The sequence below is a fragment of the Pelodiscus sinensis genome, chromosome 2 (assembly GCF_052426305.1).
Source record: "Pelodiscus sinensis isolate ZL-2025 chromosome 2, ASM5242630v1, whole genome shotgun sequence".
In the NCBI taxonomy this organism is placed as follows: Eukaryota; Metazoa; Chordata; order Testudines; family Trionychidae; genus Pelodiscus; species Pelodiscus sinensis.
In genome coordinates, this window is record NC_143053.1 from 255,890,474 (window position 1) to 255,910,411 (window position 19,938).

The 19,938-nt window shown below is 47.6% G+C and overlaps 1 protein-coding gene across 1 annotated transcript in view; it reads right to left on the reverse strand.

Moving 5' to 3' along the window:
- Positions 1-19,938, reverse strand: part of WNT3A (Wnt family member 3A) — a 132,770-nt gene that overhangs the window by 58,065 nt on the left and 54,767 nt on the right. Inside the window, exon 2 of the mRNA XM_075922961.2 lies at positions 2,025-2,266. Within this exon, the coding sequence (XP_075779076.1) occupies positions 2,025-2,266 (242 nt within the window). The remainder of the gene's footprint in view (positions 1-2,024; positions 2,267-19,938) is intronic.

Below are 19,938 nucleotides of genomic sequence, written 5' to 3' on the forward strand. Positions count from 1 at the left end.
CTTTCGTGGGCACAACCCGCTTCTTCAGAAAAGCTTGAGCGGAGAAACCCGCCTGGTCTCCTCCAATCAATAATGCTTACAGTCGTTACTTTCCGTAAACTGCTGTGATGCACTCTGGGAATTTTACACAATTCACCGCAGCAGGATCCAAAGCCTTCCTAAATTCCACAGCAGGGTAAAAGCGGTAACCCCTGACACCTTCTGATCGCAAGTGACAGTCGAGCTTGGCCTGAGGTGAACTCATGAGCTCAACCATCTAGACAGACTTTCGAATGGGCTCCCTGAAATGTATCCTACCGGCTGCCTTGCTCTGCTGACATGAGGTCAACTGGTGTTGCCCTGGCGTTCAGACAAGCTAATTTCCCTGGGAGGAGTGCCGGTCCTTTGGGGAGCCTGTAGCAGTGTCTCTAATTGCACACGGAAGGGATTACAGCGAGGTCTGTGCTGCTGCTATCCCGGAGGCTTTGTCGGACACTCCCAAACCGCGTTGTGCAGGGACTCCGGGGCACTATCTCCGGGGAGGTCACATGCAAAGCAGGCTTGCCTCTCAGTTTGCCTTGCGACCGCGTTGTGCTCATGTCAAACGAGGGGCCTGGCCCCGTTCCTGCTGAAATCGCAGGGCACAGGACTGGGCCCTGAAAGCCAGGACACCAAGGTAAGTCAGGAGAAAACAAAAGAGGCTTCTGCCATGTGGGACAAAGCCCTATCCAGGTCCAATTCACATCAATGGAAAGACTTCCAATGGGAGTTCAGTCAGAATTTATTTAACCAGGTAGCCCCCACGTATGTATGTGTGTATGTATTTATGTATGTATGTATATGTGTGTGTGGGTATCTATCTATCTACCTATCTATCCATCCATGCATGCATGTGTGTGTATCTATCTATCTACACCAAATCTATTTATCTATGCCTATACACCAAATCAATCTATCTATCCCCATACACCTCATCCATCCATCCATCTCAATACACCACATCTATCTATCTATCCATCCCTATACACCCCATCTATCTATCTATCCCCATAAACGCCCTCTCTCTCTCTCTCTCTCTCTATCCCCATACATCCCATCTATCTATCTATCTATCTATCTATCTATCTATCTATCTATCTATCTATCTATCTATCTATCTATCTATCTATCTATCTATCCCTATACACCCCATCTATCTATCTATCTATCCCTATACACCCCATCTATCTATCTATCTATCTATCTATCTATCTATCTATCTATCTATCTATCTATCTATCTATCTATCTATCTATCTATCTATCTATCTATCTATCCATCCCTATACACCCCATCTATCTATCTATCCCCATAAACGCCCTCTCTCTCTCTCTCTCTCTCTGTCTCTCTCTCTCTCTCTCTATCCCCATACATCCCATCTATCTATCCATCCATCCATCCATCCATCCATCCATCCCCTTATACCATGTCTATCTATCTATGGTTGGAATGGAAGCCAGAGATCCAGTGTTAGCGTTAGAAACAGCTTCTGCAAAACGGCCCAAACCCCCAGGTGGAGACCACATGATCCAGGGTCCTGGCAATGCCAGCTCTCTGGGTCTCCTGTTCATGTCCAGCCCTGGCTTGGCGGGAAGTGAAAGTTGTCACTATTTGAGGAGTCTTTGGTAGCCCGTGAGAAGGAAGGGTGGGACCCAGTGTTCTACTCAATGGGCCACTGCTGTAGGCCAACTCATTGGAAAGGTCCTGGGCTGAGCGAGTGCAGAGAGTGAAATTCCTCCTCTGCTCTAACAGGGACCTCCCTGGGTCAGGGCAGAAGTGCACAGGTGGGATGTAGGTGAAGAAAGCCTTCATGCTCTGTGCCGTATTTGTCCTCCGGCAAATCAAAGGCTCTCGTTCTCCAGGGCTTTCTGCAGGGCCATTGATACCAGCCCAGAAGAAAAGGCTGTGATAAATTATACCAACTACAAGACGGGTTTCCATGAATATTTGCTGCTTATAGTCCATGTGCCCAATCACCAGGTCTTGCCTTACAGCTCAGCACTCACCTTTATCTAGCACGGGCCCAAATATGGCCAGGCTGTCGTTGACCGTAGTGCAATTCCACCTCCTCCCGCGGAACTGGTGCTGGCATTCCTGGATCCCGATCTTGACCCCTTCCGCCACGCTGGGCATGATCTCCACATAGTTCCGACAGAAGCGCAGCTGCTTAGGGACCAGCCCTGGGATGCTGCCACAGAGGATGGGTTGAGTCCCCAGGGAAGAATACTGGTGACCAATGGCCAAGGACCTAGAAGAGAAAAACAGTAGCATAGTTGTTTTCTGGTTCGTTTTGCTCCTATTTAAGCTTACCACAATCACTGACAAAGAGCCCCATTCTAGCTTCTTCCCTGAGATAGGTTTTGTTTACATGGGGAAACTCAGGAGAGCTAATCCGAATTAACTTTTCAAGTGGATTAGTTAAACTGTATTCAAATCCTGTGTGGACACGCTTATTCAGAATTAAAGTGACCTATATTAAGATCTGGTCTGCATTTGGAAGTAAGGTGGGTTTAACTGTGTTGGTCAGGGATGTGAAAATTCCACTCCCCTGAGCAGCATTGTAAAGCCAACGGAAGTCCGGGTGGAGACAAATTTAGGTTGACAGAAGAATTCTGTTGACCTAGCTACCCTCTGTCAAGGAGGTGGATGACCTATGCCAATGGGAGAATCCCTCCTGTCAATGTAACTCATGTCTACACAGATGTGCTCACAGCTGCAATGGCCTCGCTCGGCCCTTGTAGTATTTTATGTGTACACAAGCCTTACATTTAGCTTACATTAAACTCAGGAGCAGCCTGAGGCCGGCTGCGGCAGCTGGCGCCCCAGGCGGAAAGTGCGATCGATGCCCCTACCTGCACGGCCGTCAATGGCCGTGATGTAATCATCAGGCGCCCGGTCTGCCTATGCTCACGGGCCGCCCCTGAATTTTAAACTAAACTGCATGAAGACTGCTTTCACTTTGAATGACACTGTTCACTCCGGGTTTTAGTGCAGTTTCATGTATCCACTTTGCAGCCACACTTTGTTAATTCAGATCCACTTTCCTGAGTGTCCCTGTGTAGTCAGACTTCTAAACTCCTGTCCCCTCACAGCTCTGGTCTGTCGTGACATTCCCCCTTTTCCATGGATGCACAATTCACATATTCACAGTGTCTTTGCAACCATGAGAGCTAGAAACATTTTTTTTTAATAAAGACTTGCAAGTAGAAGATAATTCTGCAACAAGGGGTGGGATTTCTGGCAAATTCTTTGGCCATGGAAGCCACAATAGTAGCCATCCAGGACTGATGTTAAGAGCAGAGAAAGTGACAGTGCCATCAATAGAGCAGCACGCACCTCAGGTCACTGGGCAGTGTAGAAAAAGTGTCAGCCAACTGCAGATCATCAGCATGCCTTGAATGCATGGATCTCACTAGAAGAGGACTAGCCGTTTACTGCCTAGATCTAATGTGGGCCTTATAGACACTGTGCCATCCACCATGGCAAGAAGGGATTACAAGAATTGAATCTGCATGGCCATCTGCAGATGTTTAGATTGTATTTTCTTCCATATGAGTTGCAATGACTTCTCTTTCTTTTTTTCTGCTGAGCTGAAAAAAAGATCTGAAAGGGGGATCCAGTTGTGTGGATGCTCATTTTGGAAAGAAACAATACACAAGCAAGGCTATTCTCTCATCCATTACAGGACCCAATTCTGCAACCACTTAAGGTTTGTCTTCACTACGCAGACAATCAATGCTGCCACAATCGATCTTCTGGAGTTCAATTCAGCAGGTCTAGTAAAGACCCACTAAATCGAACTCAGAGGGCACCCCCGGCAGTGCCGGTACTGCTGCTCTTGCAAGGTGTAAGGGAAGTAAATGCTTCTGTCAACCTCCCACTGTGTGGATGGCATAGAAACGCAATGTGAGATACACAACTTCAGCTACATTAATTACATAGCTGGGACTCCAGTTACCTTGACGCCAGCTATGTAATTAATGTATCTCAATTTGACCTTCTCCTGTAGTGTAGACCCAGGCTCACATGTGTGAGTAAACTTACTCACAGGAATAAAACTACTCAGCCTGAGGTATGCAGGATTCACCCTATATCTCACGTATTGATAGCCTGCCTAACTTTACAAAGACAACTGGGTGCAAATCAGGAGGGTATTTAAGACCACGATTAACTTTTAAGCATAAGTGTAAATGCCTTTTCTGAACAGAGACAGACACGGGAATTGGGGTTGTAGAGCTGAAACAAACTGCTGCTTTCACATGCCTCTCAGACATAAATGTTCGCACGGGACAGCTTTCCACTTGTACTCAACAGGCGGAATTTGCCTTGGGAGTTTTCAAAAACTTCAGTGTTGCTGCAGAGCTGGGCCCTTAGTGAGTGCCGCTGCAGTCATAGAATCCTAGAACCATAGAGCTGGAAGAGACCTCAGGAGGTCATCAAGTCCAGCCCCCTGCCCAAGGCAGGACCAATCCCAATGAAATCAACCAGCTAGGGCTTTGTCAAGCTGAGACCTTTAGGGATGGAGACTCCACTACTTCCCTAGATAACCCATTCCAGTGCTTTACCACCCACCTAGTGAAATAGTTTTTCCTAATATCCAACCTGGACCTCTCCCACCACAACTTGACACCATTGCTCCTTGTTCTGCCATCTGTCACTACTGAGAACAGCCTCTCTCCAGACTCTTTGGAACCTCCCTTCAGGAAGTTGAAGGCTGCTATCAAATCCCCCCTCACTCTTCTCTTCTGCAGACTAAACAAGCCCAAATCCCTCAGACTCTCCTCATAGATCATATGCTCCAGCCCCCTAATCATTTTGGTTTCCCTTCGCTGGACCTTCTCCAATGCGTCCACATTCTTTTTATAGTGGGAGGGCTAGAACTGGACACAACACTCCAGATATGGCCTCACCAGAGCCGAATAAAGGGGAATAATCATTTCTCTGGATCTGCTGGCAATGTTCCTTCTAATGCACCCTAATATGCCATTAGCCTTCTTGGCTACCAGGGCACACTGTTGACTCATATCTAGCTTCTCATCCACTGTCACCCCCCAAGTCCTTTTCTGCAGAACTACTACTTAGCCGGTTGATCCCCAGCCTGTAACAGTGCTTGGGATTCTTCCGTCCCAAGTGCAGGACTCTGCACTTGTCCTTGTTGAACCTCATCAGATTTCTTGTGGCCCAATCCTCCAAGCTGTCTAAGTCACTCTGGACCCTATCTCTGCCTTAAAGCATATCTACCTCTCACCCTAGCTTAGTATCATCTGCAAACTTGCTGAGGGTGCAATCCATCCCCTCATCCAGGTCATTAATAAAGATATTGAACAAAACCGGTCCTAGAACCGAACCTTGGGGCACTCTGCTAGAAACTGACCGCCATCCTGACATCGAGCTGTTGATCACTACCCGCTGGGCCCGGCCTTCTAGTCGTTAGTGATACACGAATATAGATAACTCAGTGACAACAATACAATCAATCGATGTGTTCTGCGGCAGCGATATTTTAATATTTGTGACCTCAATTCTCTGAGTTTATTTTGCTGAAAATAAAAAAAGAGTTCTCTTAGGAACACTCCAGTTCAGCTGAGTCCTTGAGAGTACCTGAAAGAACTTCAAGGTCTGCACATTGTCTGACTCCGTGTGCTTTGCAGAACATCTGGAGGGGAGCTCAGTCTTCCACCCACAGCACCTTCCGAACCACATGGGGCATCCCCTGCACCTCCTCCATCATGGCTCTACCGCCCAGCTCCCACATAGAGTCTCTAGCTGCTAACCCCACTGGAAGCTGGGGAAGATGCAACTCCTACTACAGGGCTCTTCTGGGAATCCCAGCAGAGAGAGAGAAGCAGAACATGCCACTACTGGGCAGCCCCATGCTACATCTTTTCCAGTGCCACTGTGCTGTCCCCAGCCCTGTCCTCTGACAGGTGGCTGATGTACAGAGACTATGAGACCCTGTATGGAAGAGCTGGTCCGGGCAGCTGTGACCCCATGTTCTGCTGCTCTTCTCTCTGTTACACCGTACAAGCCATAAATATCTTGCTGATACAGCGGACCACACCAAACCGCCCTTCTTGCCCTGTCACAAGACAGGTGCGTTCACAACTTGGGCAGACCGAGAGCTAGGTAGACAGAAGCTAGTTCGAGAGATTTAAGCATGCTCTTACGAGCGCCTCTAACCACCACTGAGATCATTAAACCCCAAAAGATTGTTAAAGTTGAATTTCCTTTTCTCCTTTGTCTTAGTTTTTTGGTTTACTTTCTGGCCCTGAACATGAAACTCCACTGGTCAGTATCCCTTTCTGTTTAAACACATCTTTGCTACCGGGCTTTCGTGTAGGAGTCACTTGCTGCGTTTGGGCCGCCATTGTGGAAGAAAAAGTTTGCCTGATTTTCTTTAAAAAAGGTTTTGCACACTGAAATTGTAAAACAATGGCGATATTTCTATCAACGCTGAGTGCTGGGAGAAGGCTAACAGAGAGGAAGGAGGCCCAGAACTTTGCGACTAGTCTAAGTCCAGGTCTATACTAGACCCGGAAGGTCAGCTTAAGATACGCAATTCCAGCTACGTAAATAATGTAGTTGGAGTCAACAAATCTTAAGACCAGCTTAGTGCCATCTTCACAGTGGGAAGTTGATGGGAGAGAACACTCCTGTCAGTTTCCCTTACTCCTTGTGACTTCAAGGAGTACCAGTACTAATCAGAGGTGCCCTCAGCATTTGATTTAGCGGGTCTTTAGTAGACCCGCTAAATCAAACACCAGAAGATCGATCTCTGGCATGGGAGATCAGACTTGGGAGCCAGCAGCTTTCTATATGCTGTGAGGCAAGTCTCACTTCTCCATCTGTCCAGTGGGGAGGCGGGTGGGGCGAGTTACTGCCCTTCCCTACTGCACAGGAGGACAAATACTTAACAGAGTAAAGATGAGTAAGAAGGTGTCCAAGGTAGGGTGGTTTTTTTAAGGGGTCCTGGGCCTAACCCACCAGATCAGGCCTGAGGACCTCAGGTCCTTATAAAGCCAGTGAGAGCTCAGAAGAACTGGTGAAGTGCTGGGAGCAGGGAAGCCCTTCAGGATCCCCTGAGTCAGGGCAAGGACTGACCCAGAGGGGCCAAGACCGATGAAGAAAACCTTCTGAGAACCTCAGCCTGTGATGGGCAGGAGAACTACTTTAGTTTGACGTTTTGGCCTATACTTCTGTTTAAGCAGTAAATTGTGTGCTGAAGCTAAGCCTTAGTCTGGTCCTGGCCCTTCCTGTGCTTGGGAGAGAGCTCAGCAATTGACAGAAGGTGTTAGCTAACATGCGCTAAACCTCCCATGTTGCTCCAACTCAACCAGCTAGCACATGGCGAAGAAAGTTCTTCTTCACACAGCATGTAGTCAACCTGTGGAACTCCTTGCCAGAGGAGGCTGTGAAAGCTAGAACTATAACAGAGTTTAAAGAGAAGCTAGATAAATTCATGGAGGTTAGGTCCATAAAAGGCTATTAGCCAGGGGATACAATGGTGTCCTTGGCCTCTGTTTGTCAGAGGCTGGAGAGGGATGGCAGGAGACAAATCACTTGATCATTGTCTTTGGTCCACCCTCTGTGGGGCACCTGGTACTGGCCACTGTCGGCAGACAGGATAGTGGGCTAGATGGACCTTTGGTCTGACCCAGTACAGTCGTTCTTATGTTCTACATGGCTTTGTGCTAGATGGAGGCCAGGTCTCCACTAAACAGAAGATCACCGCTGCCGCGATCAATCTTCAGGACTTTGATTTAGAGAGTCTAGTTAAGACTTGCTAAATCAAATTCAGAGGGCACCCCCCGCCAGTGTCCAGTACTCCTGCTTCTGAGTGGAGTAAGGGAAGCCGACGAAAGCATTTGCCTCCCGCTGTGGGGACGGCGGGGAAGCTCAAAACAAGGTTCATTGACTTCAGCTATGTAATGAACGTAGCTAGAGTTGCGTATCTTGATTCAATGTTCCTTTTTAGTGTAGACCTGGACCAGGGGTGATAGTGCATGTGAACTAATGGCACGTCCCTCAACCCTAGTTAAGACAAAGCCTTGAGGACTGATCATAGCTTCCAAGGCCAGAAGAGAGTCCTGTGATCACATCCTCTGGCCATAATCACAAACCATAAACCTTACCCAAAATTACACATAGAGTGGATTTTTTGAAAAACCATCTGATTTATGCTTTAAACATTAGCAATGGAGGATCCACCATCACTCTGGATCCTCAAATACATGGAGGAACTTAATTCCCATTGAAGTGGGCTTTAAGCACTTCTGTTCTTGTGAGGAGCTGGTCCTAAAGTCCCGAGTCAATATCCATGGAAGCCAAAATGCGCGCTTCCATGAACCGCGAGGGGAGGTGGCTCAGAGGCAGACTTCCTATTCCTCTGGGAGTGCTCAAACTTTGCTCTACCTCAGCCTGGCCCTGCCCCTTCCAATGCCCACTTCACCTCCACCCTACCTCTTCCTGTCTCCATTCTGCTCCACTGTTTGTTCTATGGGTGTTCCAGCCCTGAAGTACATGCCTTGGCTCAAGCTTGAAGGATCCCATCCAGCTATTGCTGAAGTCAATGGCAAAATTCCCTTTGACTTCAGTGGTTTATGGCCAACCCTCTAGGGGCTTCATCACACTCTTATTGAAGCCAGTAGGGGGCGCGTCTACACAGGAGGGCTTAACTTGAAATAAGCGACACAAATTGAACTACATCAATTGCATAGCTTATTTTGAAAAAGCTTATTTTGAGTTTTGGTGCTGTCTACACAGCACTTATTTTGAAATAGAGCACTCTTCCCCTGACTTCCCTTACTCCTCGTAAAATGAAGATTACGGGAGTCGGAGTAAAAAGGCCTCCAGCTTGACAGTATTTCGACATTAAGTTGAAATAACTGCTGGCTGTGTAGACGCAGACTAAATTATTTCAAAATAATGTTGCTGTGAAGACATAGTCTGGGAGTGTGTCCAAAGAGCCCAGTCCTACCTATTGATACTCATACTAATAACCCTAGCTAGCTCATGCCAGCCCCACATTTTTAACCCACTGGGACTCATGAGAATAAGGAACTAGCCATTGGAATAAGAGTTTTCAGGATTGTGCCCTTGACACAGCTGCTGGAAAAATCAGCTAAGCTACGAATCCTGGTAGAAATAATTCGAAATGAAAATACATTTGCTTTTTCATACCGCCCCTTGCTTGATATATAAAGAGACCGACATGCCTTTCTCAGGCTAAATGACAGCCAGAGAAGGCAGCGTTCAACAGCTGTTAGCCGCAAAACCAGGCCTTCCAGGCACCCTCAGCAGATGGTTTCCCCCAAGAAACTTGGCATTTCATTGCTGTACTGGCCGGTCGCTTGACCTCCAGCTGGAGAACTGTGGGGTAGAGTCACTTAACTGTCCATCAGGCATGTTTCAGTAAAGCTCCTGTCCGCTCCATTATCCTCCCAAACCACTTCAAGACCCTGATGCACGGTTGCGCCAGTCACAGCATTTCCCATCACCTCTCCCAAAAGTGTCTAATATTTAAACAAAGCCACTTCATCTCTGTGGACAAAGTTCACCTCCTTCTCCCATGGAGAAGCATCAGAGAATTGAAGAATCGTAGGGCTGGAAGAGATCTCAGGAGGCATCGAGTCCAACTCCGTTCTCAAAACAGGACCAACCCCAATTCAATCAACCCAGCCAGGGCTTTGTCAAGCCGGATCTTCAAAACCTCTAGGGATGGAGATTCCAACCCCTCCCTAGAGAACCCATCCCAGATCTTCACCACCCTCCTAGGGAACCCATCCCAGTGCTTCCCCACCCTCCTAGGGAAATAGTTTTTCCTACTCTCCAACCTAGACCTCCCCCACTGCAACTTGAGACCATTGCTCCTCGTTCTGCCATCTGCCACCACCGAGTCAAGTTAGGTGTCCTATCCTTTTGTTTATTGTCTTTGGAGATTGGGAGTTAGTGATGTGCTGAGCTCAGATACAAATAAGCAAAGAGAAAAGTTGGTAACCATTGGGGTCAATCCCTGAAGTTTGGACACTCACTTCACACTTATGCAAAGCTTTTGAGGTCTGCTAGCTCCTAACACCCGTCCTCCTTCTCACTGGCCCAGCAACCAACTCCCTTCTTCTGCATTGTCAACTCCTTCTTGTCCTGATCCCAAGCAAGTCTTTTATATTTTGTCAGTGGTGAGAACAGAGCAGGGGACACTTTCTAGTCTGGTTGGTTCGGATCCATGGCATTCACTAAATCTTTCAGTGTCTGATGGGATCTAGCCAGAAATTGCCTCCAAATTGCCTTCATTTCACAGCTTCCCAGGACAAGCTGTCAACTCCCTTCTCACGTCTTCCCATTACAAAAGCACTCGAACTTGAGAAATTCATGAATGTTGAGTTTCGGAACAGGTTCCGCTCCCGTTTGGGGTGGGAGGAGGCACGCATGCTCTTTTCTTCAAACCAGTTTGCCCACCCTTAATTTAAGAAAAGCCTGGAACAGCCATTCCCGTGAGCAATGGAAGCTTATTCTACATAGTCACAGTCAACGTTCTTGGTTTATCTCACCTTCACCTGCCCTAAAGTTTGGAATTCACTCTACAGAGACCGTTGTTTCTTTGCAAAGGCAGCACCCTCCTTGCCTCCATCAATGGAACCTGAACTTCCATGAGTCTGTGATTGATCTAAGTGCCACATCCCTCTCTCTGCCCACTACACCAGACAGCCTTCCATCAGGTAGGTCTGGCACCAAATCCCGCAACCAGTTTCTGAGAAGGATGTGGTAAAGACACTATCATTATAAGAGCCCTGCTTCTAGGATTATATTGCTCTAGGAAAGGATGATGGATTAAGGACTATGTCTACACTACAGAACCCATGAGGTAGTCAACAATGTTAAGTCAACTCAGCTACATCACTCAACGGTGTGAAAATTCACTCCCTTATGAGACGCACTGAAACCAACCTAAGCGCTGCTGTAGGTCCTGTTAGATCAGTGGAAGAATTCTTCTGTCAACCTAGCTACCGACTCTTGGAGAGGTAGATTTACTTCCATGCTGTGCCACTGTAGCATGTCTCATGTAGACATGCCTGATGCTGGCATAGCTCTGCCGGTGTAACTACCTAGTGTAGACGCAGGCTACACCATGAGGAGTTTTTATGTCAATATAGGAACATCTGCTCAAATGCTGTTTGCTATAGCAACAGGAGCACTCTTCCACTGATATAATTGTGTCTGCGCTGGGGTTTTACTGACCTTTAGTGGGGTTTTGTGTGTTTTTTTCACACCTCTGACTGATTTCTATGCTGACACAACTTTTAAGCCTAGACTAAAGAATAGAATCATAGAATACTGGAACTGGAAGGGTCCTCCAGAGATCATCAAGTTCAGTCCCCTGCCCTCACGGAAGGACCAAGCACTGTCTAGATCATCCTTGACAGGTGTCTGTCCAACCTGCTCTTAAACATCTCCAGTGATGGAGATTGCACAACCCCCCTCGGCAATTTATTCCAGTGTTTAACCACCCTGTAGCGTAGACGTAGCCTCAGTGTTCTGTGCTGTTGTTTAGCTCTAATGTACTCCTAAATGTCTTCTAAGTGCCCAGTCATCAGTGGAAGTGTTGGTAATGCTGCTAGACAATATTGGCCTCCCGTGGTCCGGCAAATTCTCTGGTTCGGCACCCATCAGCTTGTGAGGGTGCCAGACTAGAGAGGTTCAACCTGTAGTTGGAGAGACAGCTGGAGCCATTTGGAAAAGGCCATTTTTTTTTACAGGGAATTTGAATCTTTTTATTAAATTATTTTCTTTGGAAAAATGAAAAATGTTTGAAGACAATTTGGGGCAAACATTATTATTCCCTTCCATTAAAAAAAAAGAAAAGAAAAAGCGCTAATTGATTCAGGGTGGAGGGAACAGATTTGGTTACTGTTTTTTTCTCTTTTTTTCATTAAAAAAAAAGAAACACAATTTGGGCCCACATGAACATTTTCCATGAAAGTTTGAGTGTTGGTTAAAAAGCTTTATTTTGGCAAAAAAAAAAAAGAGTGTCAATTAAAAAACAACTCTCAGCGATAGAGTAGCTGCGAGATCCATGTAAAATATTAAGCATTTAAGGAAAAATCAAAATACAGGACTATGTAGCACTTTAAAGACTAACAAGATGGTTTATTAGATGAGTTAGTCTTTAAAGTGCTGCGTAGTCCTGTATTTTGTTTCAGCTACACCAGACTAACACGGCTACATTTCTATCACTATTCTACAAGGAAAAATCAGTTTGTGCTTTGCATTTCTACTTCCTTGTCCTCAATAAATCACCCTCAGACACAATCCTCGTTTTTCAAATAATCGTAGAATCATAAAAATGTAGGACTGGAAGGCACCCTAGGAGACTCCCTAGTCCAGGGTCTCTCAAACTTCATTGCATTACGACCCCCGTCTGGCAACCAAACTTCGGACCCCAAGAAGGGGAACCGAAGCCCGAGTCCCACCACCCTCGGCTGGGGGCCAAAGTCCAAGCCCAACCCTTTGGTGGTGCCAAGCATGAGGGCGACAACCCTGGGCAGTTGGGCTTGGACTTTACCTTCAGCCCCTAACCCCTGGAAGTCTAACGCCAATCAGAGCCAGCCCAAGCTACGGGCTGACCGGGCTACCACCTGGGGTGCCCCATTGTAGGAGGTGCTGTGCGGGGCTGCTGGACCGGGCGGGGGCGGGGCCACGTAGGTGCCACACTCCTGGAGGTGGGGCCACGGTCCCGGGGCACATCAATGGCTCGGGCCAGCCCTGATGCCAGTCATGGAGTCACAGCTGGCATTCCCTGTAAGCTTGCCACCCAGCTGATTAGCAGAGCACCCACAGCCAGGTTCGGTTTCTCCTAGTAGTGCACATTCACGCATGACTCAGTGCACATAAAAATTTATTCCGCACATGAATGAATAAGATGAGAGGGAACATTAGTTGCGACCCATTTTGGGGCCCAACTCATGGGGTGTGAGAAGCACTGATCTACCTGCTCCAGTGTTTATCTATCCTTATGGTTAGAATATCTAACTTAAGCCTCCCTTGCTGCAAACTAAGCCAGTTACATCTAGTCCTACTCTGAGCAGACATGGAGACGAAATGATCGGTGCCCTCTTTATAACACCTTGTACATTTTCAGGAGTCATCACGTCCCTCCCTCTCATTCTCCTCCTCCTCACTAGGCTAAATGTACCCAATTCTTTCATCTTTTATCCATAGCTCAGTTTTTCTGAACCTCTTATCGTTTTTATTCCTCCCTTCTGGACCTTCTTTCATCTGTCCACACCTTTCTTACAGCGTGGTGCCCAAAATTGGGCACAGCACGGCAGCCGAGGCCTCATTCAGGCCAAGCAGAACAGGACAATAAACTCCCCGAGTCTCACGTAGGGTGTGTTAACACGCCCCAGAATGGCACTAGCCTTTTGCACAACAACTGCATCTTGTTGTGAACACATCACTTTCCACTCAAAACGGGAGGTGTATTTCTTTGCCCTGCACCCCTTAACAAAATTCAGGCACATGTATGGAATTCCGTGAAATGCAACTACTTCTGGTGTGGAGCGGGGCAACTATTTAACAGCACAATAGCCGCACCCAACTGTTTGGAGGTGGACGCAGCAAATGCCATCCTCAGTGGAAAGGGCAGGTGGACTGGAAGAAGGTGGAACGAATGATCTAAATCAGTGGTCACCAACTCCTGCTTGCTGTGCAGGACCGGGAGGGAGAGGAGGGCGCTGATGTCAAGATGCCCCCTCCCCACACACTTTATATCCTTTCTGTGCAGAGCAGAGAGGGGGCACAGCAGGACTTGGGAGGGAGGGAGTTTGCTGGCTGCTTTTGGGAGTGATGCAGGGGTGAGCCTGCCTTAGCCCCATTGCACCACCACTCAGGAGCCACCTGAGGTAAGCAGTGCCCAGCTGGAGCCCACACCGCAAACTCCTACTCCAGTCGTGAACCCCTCCTGCACCCCAAACCCCTGCCCCAGCCCCGAGCATCCCTGCATCCACTTTCCCAGACCCTGAACCTAGAACCCCCTCCAGCACCCCAATTGCCTGCCCCAGCTCAGAGCCCCCTCACGCTCCAGATCCCTTAATCCAAGACCAGAGCCTGCGCCCCAACCCTCTGCCCCAGCCTGACGAGGATGGGCAAGAGAGGGAGGATGAAGTGAGCAGGGGCGGGGCCTCACAGAAGGGGTGGGAGGGAGGTGGAGCCAGGGTGTTCACACTTGAGGTAGATCTTGGATTGCACTTCAATTCAAAAAGTGAGCTTAAAAAGGTTGGGGACCCTTGCTCTACACTGAGATTTGGTGCGGAGATTTAACTCCAGCAGGAATTGAAGACTATCACAAAGTTCACCACCACCTCCCACTCCAAGTGCAAAGGGGCCTTGGAATCCACCTTCTCTAATAAATATACCGCAAACGTATGCGCTTGGGTGTGCGTAGTCTAAAAAAAAAATTAAATTAAAATCTCCAAACCAAAGCATTCCACTGCAGTTTTCCCGCAGGGGAGAGGATGAGAGAACAGAGGTGAGGAAAGATGGACACATTGCTTATTGGGTGACTGCCTGGTAGGGGCTGAGACCCGGCCTAAGGTGTCCAGCACAAATGTAAAACTACAATAGGTCACTAGCATTAACAGCCCTGCTTCTTGCAAAAAGTGCCCGGAGCTCTTTAATTACCATAGGCAATCAGGTCTTCTTTTTTACATATCAATGGAAAGATAGCACCTCAGAGGCCCTTCAAGTCCTGCCAAGGAGCATTACAGTGGTATCACCCAAACACCATTTTTCCCTGCCCTCTCATCTCAGTTTTGCGGCTGACACCTTCTGCTTAGCTTGAGAAAGCTGCTGACCTCATAGCTCAAGATATTATGGCTGCATTCTCCTTAATGTTTCAATCTGCCACCTACACGGCCATTTACGAGAGCTGTAAATCTCATGGTTTTAATGAACTCACATAATGATACTGCTGGTGAATTAATTTACCTGGGATGTACAAATTATGGGCCCAGCATAAGGCAGTGTAACATGAAGGTTCATATAAACATGTTTGCTGCTTTGTCTCCTCCCGTTTTGTAACCTACAAACATCCCGCCCCTCCGCCATAGCGTATAGAAAATACGTCTTTGTGCAGGTTTGCAATGCAAAGCCAACACCTGGCTCATTGGACAATCGCCCCCATTCATGCTCAGAAAATCCCCAAGTCTTGGCAACATTTTGATGTAAACAAGGCAGATTTTCTGATTCAGTCATCACAAAACTTGCCCCCCCCCAAACAAACACATACTGGGGACAACATTTAAAAGCACTTTAAGGGATTTAGGGTCAGACTTTTAAAGGTATTTTAATGCCTATCACCTACATCAATAGGAGTCCAGTATTTCAATGTCAGACAAATGTGGCTCTTAGGACCTAAACTCTTTTAGAACTCAGTGATTTAGGCTCCTCAGACCCTGATCCACAAAGGCGTTCAGGTGCCTAATTCCCATTGGTTTAAATAGGAAATAGACATATCAGATCTTTGAGGATCTGCATCTTGCTTTCCTGAGACACTTGAAAATGGGACTTTGGCTCCTAAGTCACTTCAGCAGTTTTACCCCTAAGGCTACTAAGTGGCAACATCATTTTTGAAATGAGGTCTATAGATAAGAACATAAGAGTGGCCATATTGGGTCAGACCAAAGGTCCATCTAGCCAGTATCCTGTCCTATGACAATGGCCCAGTGCCAGGTACTCCAGAGGCAGTGTATAGGACAGGGAATCATCAAGTGATCCCTCCCCTGTCACCTATTCCCAGGCTCTGATAGAGACTAGCGGCACCATTCCTACTCATCCTGGCTAATAAGTATTGATGGACATATCCTCCATGAATTTATCTAGTTTTCTCTTGAACACTATTAAAGTCAAGGTCTTCACAACATCCTCTGGCAAGGAGTTCCACAGGTTGATTGTGAGCAGTGTGAAAGAAAAGTACTACGTAAAACCTAGATATCACAATGACGGTGATGATAAGGATGATGATGAAAATTTTACCTGGCTTCCTCATTTCTCTACACTAAACCATTGTATATTTCACACTCACTCCACTGCAGATGGCTTTTTAAAACTACATTATGCAGCTCCAGAACACACACTCACCAACGTCGGAAAGCTAGCTGCCTCTTCAGTTTTAACTGACTCATCAGGCTTAGGAAATGTGTGAACTCACGTTACAATGTTCTCCCAGAAAAATAACAAATTGATTTCATTCTTACAGGCTACAGCATGCTATATAATTGAAGACATTGCCTTGTCAACTCAGACCGGTCTGACCAACTTGAGACATTGCTTACAGCTGTTGACAGAGCCATAAAATTTCCTCCTCTTTGTTTTCCCTCCCTTTTGCACTCTATCACTGATGAATCCCAACAAAAGGCTGAAGTCCTAGCAAGTCATGAAGTACTGCTATGCAAAAGTAAGAGAGAGGCTTCGATGAAGGAAAGCATCCCAACTCAAGAGAGTAGTCAAACCCTTGCTTAATTTTAATATTTGAAAAGACTGAAGCACATGCTTAAAACTGAGCCCCGTGATTCTGGGAGGCATGAATAGAAGTGTGGTGAGCAAGACACGAGAAGTCATTCTTCCGCTCTACTCTGAGCTGATGAGGCCTCAGTTGTAGTCTTGTGTCCAATTCTGGGCACCACATTTCAAGGAAGATGTGGAGAAATTGGTGAAGGTCCAGAGAAGAGCAACAAAAACGATGAAGGGTCTACAGCATGAGCCATGAGGGAAGACTGAAAGAATTGGGCTTGTTTAGTTTGGAGAAGAGAAGACTGAGAGGGGACAATAACAGTTTTAAAGTACCTAAAAGGGTGTGACAAAGGGTGTGTCTAGACTACATGCCTCCGTCGACGGAGGCATGTAGATTAGCCAGATCGGCAGAGGGAAATGAAGGCGCGATTAAAATAATCGCGGCTTCATTTAAATTTAAATGGCTGCCCCGCTCTGCCGATCAGCTGTTTGTCGGCAGATCGGGGCAGTCTGGACGCGACGCGCCGACAAAGAAGCCTTTCTTGATTGGCACAGGTAAACCTGGTTTCACGAGACATACCTGTGCCGATCAAGAAAGGCTTCTTTGTCGGCGCGTCGCGTCCAGACTGCCCCGATCTGCCGACAAACAGCTGATCGGCAGAGCGGGGCAGCCATTTAAATTTAAATGAAGCCGCGATTATTTTAATCGCGGCTTCATTTCCCTCTGCCGATCTGGCTAATCTACATGCCTCCGTCGACGGAGGCATGTAGTTTAGACGTACCCAAAGATGAGGGAGAAAAATTGTTCTCCTTGGACTCTGAGGATAGGACAAGAAACAAGGGGCTTAAACTGCAGCAAGGGAGGTTTAGATTGGACATTAGGAAAAAATTCCTAGCTGTCAGGGCGGTTAAACACTGGAATAAATTGCCTAGGGAGGTTGTGGAATCTCCATCACTGGAGATATTTAAGAGCAGGTTAGATAGACACTTGTCAGGGATAATCTAGATCGTGCTTGGTCCTGCCATGAGGGCAGGGGACTGGACTCGATGGCCTTTCAAGGTCCCTTCCAGTCCTAGTATTCTATGATTCTATGACTGGCTGAATCAGGCCCATATGAGGAACATTTTGGGTGTTATGGGTTGCATGTGTTTCTAATGATAGAACTTAGCTAAAGAGTATAGATGGCAGCTTTGCAGGATGGATGCCTCTTTCTATCCAAAGAGGAGTATTGCTGATTTTGCCTACCCCTCCATTGCTCCTGAAACATGATGTAGGCTACGTCTACACTGCACGGTTATTCTGGAATAGTTACTCCGAAACAGCTTATTTCAAAATAGTACGTCTACACTGCAGAGACGCACCGATTTCCCTAATGTAAACATGCTATCTCGATTTAGAGCCTCAGGAGGAATAACTTAGAATGGCCCTGGAGAGGGGCTATTTCGAAAGAGCAGAACTGGAGCATCTACACACGCCTTACTTTGAAATAGCTATTTCGGAATAGGTGTTATTCTTTACAGAGTGAGGTTTACAGAACTCGGAATAAGCTGTCCGTTATTTTGAAATTATTTCAAAATAACAGAATTGCTGTGTAGACGCTCGCATATTCCTAGACGTTTTGAAGTCCAGGCTTGACAAAGCCCTGGCTGGGATGAGTTAGTTGCGATTGGGTTTGCTTTTAGCAGGGAGCTGGGCTCAATGACCTCTTGAGGTCTCTTCCAGCCCTACGATTCTATGCTTCTATATAACAACTAGTCTTCATTTAACTACCAAGCCACCCATAACATCAATGTGTCTGCTGGACATTTTTCTACTTGCATTTCAGCTATATTGGCTTCACTCACAATGATTAAAAGCAATTTTGCAAATCATATGTACATTAAACTTGCCTCATCGCTTCTCCAGAATCAGGACATGAGTCATAGGCCAACAGAATCCACTCCCAGCCCAGTCATCACCCCTCTTTCTCTTCCACCCCCTCCGAACGACTCAGCCCCTGATTCTCGCATACACAATGTTAACACGGGGGCAGAGAAGGGGAAAAATGATTGCGCCCAATATAGCCCGACCTACGCTAGGTTTAATCTGGCACTGGTAGAAGTGATACTGCGGCAGTACAAGCTATAAAAAACATCCATAAAAACCTAAGAACGGCCACACAGGGTGAGACCAAAGGTCCATCTAGCCCAGTGTCCTGTCTGACAACACTGGCCAATGCCAGGTGCCCCCAGAGGGAGGGAACAGAACAGGGAATCATCAAGCGATCCCTCCCCTGTCACCCATTCCCAGCCGCTGACAAACAGAGGCGAGGGACACCATCCCTGCCTAATAGCCATTGATGGACCAAACCTCCATGAATGTATCTAGCTGTTTTTTGAACCCTGTTAATGTCCTGGCCTTCACAACATCCCTTGGCAAGGAGTTCCACAGGTTGGCTGTGTGTTGTGTGACGTAAAACTTCCTTTTGCTTGTTTTCAACTTGCTACCTATTCACTTCATGTGGTGACCCCGAGTTCTTGCATCCTTGGGTAGTTAGTCAAGCTGCTGCAGCTTCACAGCTTCCAACACTCCTGTTAGCTAGATTAAAGCCAGCTCAGGGATGTCTGCAGGTGTTACAATCACATATCAGATGGCAGTATAGATGTGTCCTAGGCCTGCTTTATACTGCTCTGTGGCAAGTCAACACCAGTTAGGTCAGTCAGGGGCATGCACTTAGCTATACCAGCCTACCTCCCAATCAGGGCCATCCTAGAGGCACGGTGCTTAGGGCAACCACCTCCCCCCCCCCCACTACTCGAGGTTTGGGACCTGCAACTCCCCTGCTCTTTGCCCCGCCCCTAGTTCACACCACCCCTACGCTCTCTATTCCCCAACACCTGCCCCTGCTCTCCCACACCCCCACTCTACACCCCTTCCCTCAAGCCCCCCGCCCTGCCCCCCACCCCTCCTCTGCCCCCCCACCCTGCCTTCTCCTCTGAGCACCATGAGCTGGGGAATTACAGGGGCACAGGGCGGCAGCAGGGATCACCCGCACCCTCACTGCTGCGGGCACAGGGAGAAGGCAGCAGGGCAGAGGGGAGCAGGCTGCCAAGCCACCAGGTGTGTGGGTGGGTTCCTACTACCACCCTGTGTCAGGCCTCTCCCTTCAGGTAATCCCCCAGGCCACCCTGGGCCTAGGATAGTTAAGGTGGCTGCCATGGGTCCCCCCAAAACATGGGGTCTGGGACAGCCACCTGGAACCGTCCTATGGACAGCATGGCTCTGCACCCAAGGTAGATGTCACTATGGCAACAGAGAAAGGCTTCTGTCACTGTCGCTACTATCATTTTGGGAGGTGATTGTTCCTACGACGATGGAGAATCCCGTCCCGGTGTAGGCTGTGTCTACACTGCGGGGTTCCATTGGCCCTATGG